Source organism: Taurulus bubalis, assembly GCF_910589615.1.
Source record: "Taurulus bubalis genome assembly, chromosome: 17".
In the NCBI taxonomy this organism is placed as follows: domain Eukaryota; kingdom Metazoa; phylum Chordata; class Actinopteri; order Perciformes; family Cottidae; genus Taurulus; species Taurulus bubalis.
The window spans coordinates 7,699,999-7,706,313 of NC_136605.1; the positions used below are offsets into that span (position 1 = coordinate 7,699,999).

At 47.2% G+C, this 6,315-nt stretch overlaps 1 protein-coding gene across 1 annotated transcript; it reads right to left on the reverse strand.

The window, feature by feature from the left end:
- Positions 1-240: 240 nt before the first annotated feature.
- actb2 (actin, beta 2) lies at positions 241-4,566 on the reverse strand. Its single transcript, XM_079232973.1, has 6 exons — positions 4,486-4,566; positions 2,886-3,015; positions 2,294-2,533; positions 1,447-1,885; positions 1,158-1,339; positions 241-1,050 (listed from the first exon to the last, which is right to left on the reverse strand). The coding sequence occupies exons 2-6, from the start codon at positions 3,006-3,008 to the stop codon at positions 907-909; spliced, it is 1,128 nt and encodes a 375-aa protein (XP_079089099.1). The 5' UTR covers positions 3,009-3,015; positions 4,486-4,566; the 3' UTR covers positions 241-906.
- Between the last annotated feature and the right edge of the window lie 1,749 nt (positions 4,567-6,315).

The window sequence follows — 6,315 nt, forward strand, 5'->3', positions numbered from 1 at the left end:
TTTTGAAGCTTACATGAACATTTATTTTGTGTGCTTGAGACCTGGATTAAATGCTAGCAGTGAAAATATCACTTCAAGTCAATCATCTGGATCTTTACTACAATATAACCTCTTTAAGCATGTCATCATGTTAAGGAAACTGATCTTACATGAGTTTCATTACGTGCACCAAGCAGTTCAAAAAGGCTTTGTCACATTGGAATAGAAATATAAAGAGTATATGAAGACAAGAGTCAGACGTCATGTCGGAACACATGTGCACTTTATTGGGATCGTTTAGTCAGTGTACAGGTTGGCCCCACCGGTCTGGCACCCCATGTTACCCCATCACTTCGAGACCCCTAGCCCCACCACCCCGGGGATGACACCTCCAACAGGGGGAAGAAGAGGTCACGATTGGGTTTTGCATAACAAAAACAAAAAAAAATTAACAGGACCAAGATATTTTTAAGGCTGAAAGTACAAAAAACCCAGACATAATTTACATACAAGCGATACTACAACCATGTTTAAGTATGCGCCAACCACTGGGCAGCCTTCACAGAGGCGAATACGTGTCTGAACAATGCAGTTAACATTTGGAATCATGTGTCTGAACAATGCAGTTAACAAACATTTGGAATGACTCAAAAGAAAACAAAATGTACATTTTTTTAAGTCCCCAGATGCAACTGCAGAACCCTGGGGTGCTTTTTTTTAAACCTAGCCAAAAACATTACGGTCTCCTTCATCGTTCCAGTTTAAAATCCTGAGTCAAGCGCCAAAAATAACTGAAGCCATGCCAATGAGTTGGTCATCTAGGCTCTGCGCCTGAGTGTGTATGAGAAATGTGTGGTGTGTGGTTGTTTTGCACAGAGCTGAAGTTGTTGGGCGTTTGGTTGGGGAGGGGGAGGAGGAACAGTCTGTTTAGAAGCATTTGCGGTGGACGATGGATGGGCCGGACTCATCGTACTCCTGCTTGCTGATCCACATCTGCTGGAAGGTGGACAGAGAGGCCAGGATGGAGCCTCCGATCCAGACAGAGTATTTACGCTCTGGTGGGGCAATGATCTGCAGGAAGAAAAGAAAAGCGTGAGGATACCACAGCATTGGTTTGCATCATCAGACACAGCAGCAACAAAGAGTCAGTCTGCTGGCTCTGTAGCGCATCAGCTCACCTTGATCTTCATGGTGGATGGGGCCAGGGCTGTGATCTCCTTCTGCATCCTGTCGGCGATGCCGGGGTACATGGTGGTACCTCCAGACAGCACGGTGTTGGCGTACAGGTCCTTACGGATGTCGACATCACACTTCATGATGCTGTTGTAGGTGGTCTCGTGGATTCCGCAGGACTCCATTCCTGTGAGCAGATACACATTTGTTAGCAAGTGCAGGGCAACAATAAGGGCTGTACATGTTTGTTTTTTTAGCATCAAGTGCAGGTTAGGCTCAAGTTGAGAAACATACCGAGGAAGGAAGGCTGGAAGAGGGCCTCTGGGCAACGGAACCTCTCATTGCCGATGGTGATGACCTGTCCGTCGGGCAGCTCGTAGCTCTTCTCCAGGGAGGAAGAGGAGGCAGCAGTGCCCATCTCCTGCTCGAAGTCCAGGGCGACATAGCACAGCTTCTCCTTGATGTCACGCACGATTTCCCTCTCAGCAGTGGTGGTGAAGGAGTAACCACGCTCCGTCAGGATCTTCATGAGGTAGTCTGTGAGGTCGCGGCCAGCCAAATCCAGACGCAGGATGGCGTGGGGCAGGGCATAGCCCTCATAGATGGGCACTGTGTGGGTCACACCATCACCGGAGTCCATGACGATACCAGTGGTACGACCAGAGGCGTACAGGGACAGCACAGCCTGGATGGCAACGTACATGGCGGGGGTGTTGAAGGTCTCGAACATGATCTGTAAGGGAGAAGAGAACACGTTAGCATTTACAAAACACAGCTAAAGTATTTTCTTCTGTGGCCACTGCACTCACTACATGCATTAGTGTGGGCTAAGATTGAAGTTAGTAGAGAAAAAGTGCAGAAAGTAAACATTCCTTCACACTTGTGCATGTCAGAGTCTATTGGTGCCGATCTACTGACTCAGCTAAACATAGCCACAAGTGCAGAAAAGGCACACAGTCAAGAGAGACCTGTTGATGATAGATCGTATAGGAGAGAGGTCCTGGAGGAGAGGGGAGGAAGGAGCAAGTGAGAACGGAATGGAGGGGAAACCAAAGAGGAAATGAGGGTACTAGGTTTCAACAGTGAATACATTAACATACTGTCTTGTCTAATCCAGATGTGCACAAGTAAGGGTGTGTACCTGGGTCATCTTCTCCCTGTTGGCTTTGGGGTTCAGGGGGGCCTCTGTGAGCAGGACTGGGTGCTCCTCAGGTGCAACTCTCAGCTCGTTGTAGAAGGTGTGATGCCAGATCTTCTCCATGTCATCCCAGTTGGTCACAATACCGTGCTCAATGGGGTACTTCAGAGTCAGGATACCTCTCTTGCTCTGGGCTTCATCACCAACATAGCTGTCCTTCTGGCCCATACCCACCATCACTCCCTGAACAAGAGATGATAGATGGTTAAACATGCGTAATTGTCGGGGGCTTCCACCAGGCAAACGGCTTTATTGCATGTACTTGAGCCAAGAAGTATGGCACATGGCTTTCCACTAAATTAAATTAATTATGACTTTGATTTAAAGATTGCCTAGCTGAATCTCAAATTTACTTCATAGCATTGAAGAAACACTGAAGCCACTTAAGTTGGAATACAAGACATTTTAATTTCTTACAATTTATTCTTAAAATAAATTGGCACAGTAAGCATATTCAAATTAATAATTAATCTTGTAATTAGAATGCGCTTAAGCAGGAGCTGGCTTTATTTCCGGTCGGACAGCAATCCCTCACCTGATGTCTGGGGCGACCGACGATGGAGGGAAAGACAGCACGAGGGGCGTCGTCTCCGGCGAATCCGGCTTTGCACATACCGGATCCGTTGTCAACAACCAGTGCGGCGATTTCATCTTCCATGGCTGAACTGTTGAGGGGGAGAGAAGAAAAGAAAACCGCCGTTAAAAGACAAGTCTCACGCGCACCTCTCAACAAGCGCCTGTGCAACGCTCTTTAAAACGCCCAACTTCCTGTTCGCAAATGGCGACAGTTGACGAGGTTGGCCACTAGGGGGAGCTCGCGCCCCACATTCCGACCGAGCCAGACAAAAGGAAGTGGCGCTGCATTCTGTTACCATATAAGGACATGGTTCGGTTTTGAGCAGCTTTGCAGCTACCGGCGCCATGGCGCGCGGCCAGAGCGACAGCACAAAAAAAAAGAAAAAAAAAAAAAAAGGTTCGACATTACCAGACCCGCGCGACCACTCCCCACCCGGGTTCACCCGTCAACTTCCTCCCGTCCACCATTGCTCAATTATAACCGTTTTTAAACATCCACTTCAATATCACTGCGTCATACTCAACCGCCTTAGTAGTTTGAAACGGCCCATCGTGACACACGACTGGATACGTTACTATAAATTCTCCATTTTTATTAAAAAGTCCGACATCAACCCCGAAGCACTAGCAGTAAAACACTATTTAACTACAATCCTTGCATAATTAACTCATGGATGGGCCACAAGTCCTCGACTGATGCTCCATTTCCAGAAAGCCACGCCTTTTCCAGGGTGGATGATTAGTCACTCGCTATTTCCCTTTTTTTCATGTGCAAGTCGGCCAGACGAGAAATCATTTAGAGTCGAACAGTTATTCAATTAAGCCATTAATGTATGCCTTTTGCAGGCCCCGTCTTCTTATTTTATTCCTTTCCCCATTTAAGAGTGAGATTACGAAATATAAAGCACTATGATAGGGACATCTAAAACACGCCCAAGGAAGTAGACGCGAGTGACTTAATAAAAAATAAAATCATCTCGATGAAACAAAGTGCCACAGTAGCCGGTCTGAAGGGCGGCGCTAGCATGGCTCAGCTAATGTGCTAAAGTAGGTCACACCCCGCCGCATCGGGCGCACAAAGGGACCAGAATCCAGACGACCTCGACTCAGAAACCTCCCAGAGTACCCTGCTACAGGGGAGGACACACGAGCCGACACAGGAATACTGCACAAATGTTGCTCAACTACGATGAAAATCGCAGCCACAGGACCATTATAGTTAAGAGTAACGGTTTCCGTTACGCAGCTGCAGCAGAAAGCACCTGCGAGTCGCATTAGCTCAAGTCTAACGGTCTACTGTAAAAACCAATGCGCACTTTAACGCAACAAAAAAAAGCAGTAAATATCGTGATTGCTTTCTGAAAACCCCGAGGTGAAGTCATCAGTACGTGTTTGACGGGACAAAGAGCCTCGTGGTCCGTCAGCTTTCGCATTTAAAAAAGACAAAATTCACACAATTGCATTTTTTTGTTTTTTTAAACCAGCAAATCCACTCACTTTTTACTCTAACCGTGAGTTTTAAATCAGAAATGTGATAGTAATAGTTTCTGTCTCCTTACCTTTTTGGGTGGGGGGGCTTTTCGCTTTAAGGGAACCGGTTTCAGGCAAATGATATCCCGCACAAGCTGCGTGTGACGGCGCTCAGAGTGAATCCGCTAGCTGTGGGCGCACGTCCTTTATACTGCGTCAGTTGCCCGGCTCTCTCCATAAAAGGTAAACTTTCGGAATGGCGCCCTCTGATTGGTCCGGCGTCATGCACTGGGGCACGTCGCGTGCACACTGTGGTGCACTGGGCGCTAGCGATTTGAGAGGGAGAGAGAGGGGAGGCGATAATAGCGAAGGATTGGAGAAAATAAAAGGGAAGGGATTGATGCTGTGGGGCCTAGTAAAGCTAATCTCTTGATAAACAGTTTTATATACAGGTTTAACTACGGGTATAAACTTTTATCAGACGGACAATGCCGTCCCTGCACCTGCTCTCAGCCGTTGGCCGCATAGAGCTCAGTTATTATGAGATAACGGTAAAAAGCTCCGCAACAGCAACGACTCCTCCCTGTGAAGGCTGCAAAGGCCCGAGACCTTTACCCAAAAGACTGCCCTCGTTCTTACTTATTTTTCCTCCGATTAACATGACAACATTTGGTCATTGGAGACGATACAGAGAGGGGGGGATTCTGCTGTTACTGTCCACTTTAAAAAACAGGCTGTAAGCTTAGTGAAGTCGCAGCATCACCAGGTCAAACACATGACACACACGAGCACGGTGTTGGAGCTGATCTGTCCCCAATCACGCAGATCACTCAACTCGGTCGCTAATGTTCGTTTATTGATCCGGTGTGTGTGCTGCGTGGCCACATGGCCGTGGGCTCTTCCTCTTCTGCCAGCGGCGGCTCGCCGGCTAGCAGTGGGACAAAAGGTGGTCGTTTCACTTGCAGATTCCAGCGCTGTTTGTAGTGTACTGGATGCAGGTGTTACAAATATATGTTTATTGTAGTGTAATATAGTACCCTTTTTACCTGCTCTTATTCACATGTAACAAATAAAACACAGACACACACACAGACACACACACACACACACACACACACACACACACACACACACACACACACACACACACACACACACACACACCCTGGCACGAGGTCCACTTCCTGGACCTCTGCATTGCTGTAAGGGTGGGCTTTAAAAAAAAATATTGGGGCCTTTCACCCTCTGCTTCATTCACATCATGACTAATGAGGCCCATGTGACACAATCTCAGACACTTTTTTTTAAGGCTCGCCGCCGGGCCTGTAGGCTAGTACAATTTCCATTCCTGAGTCACTGCCAGATTAAGTCTCCACACACCATCCGACCATTAGTCTTATCATACATTCTGACGCCCCATTTTTAAGCACTTTTCCTTTTTTTCACATCTGTGTCTCCCTCCACACTCTCTCTCTGTCTCTCTCTCTCTCCTCTGTCCTCCTCCCAACTATCTTATCCTTAATACATAACATCTGGCACACACTTTTCTTCATTTGATGCTCCTCCACCCACGAGTGCACACGTTTGCCATTTAACGATGTGACAGTGGCCGCTAAGACATACAGCGACTTCTTCTCTTCCTCCTTTACCACTTCCCTTTCCCCTCTCTCGGTTGCAGCAACGCCTGAGCCGTTTGTTGTTCTCGTCTTCTCTTCCCTGTCCCCATTCGTGCTGTTAACTTGGCTTTAAATGGACATTATTGTCGCCTTCACGTGCTACGGGTGAGCCATTTAAATCCGCCACAGCTCAACACTTCCAATACGATGCAAAGATGAAGGTGCAACTTTTTTTTTACCTGCGCTGCTCCAATAATTAAATAATCATTTGGTGGTGATAAACATTCAATAAAAGGGAACAAT

Bases quoted from the DNA above. Each gene is read 5' to 3' on its own strand.
- actb2 (XM_079232973.1), bottom strand. From the start codon at position 3,008: ATGGAAGATGAAATCGCCGCACTGGTTGTTGACAACGGATCCGGTATG. The intron at 1,886-2,293 runs GTACACACCCTT...TCTCCCTTACAG, and splicing joins ACAGGGAGAAGATGACCCAG to ATCATGTTCGAGACCTTCAA. The intron at 1,340-1,446 runs GTATGTTTCTCA...ATCTGCTCACAG, and splicing joins CTTCCAGCCTTCCTTCCTCG to GAATGGAGTCCTGCGGAATC.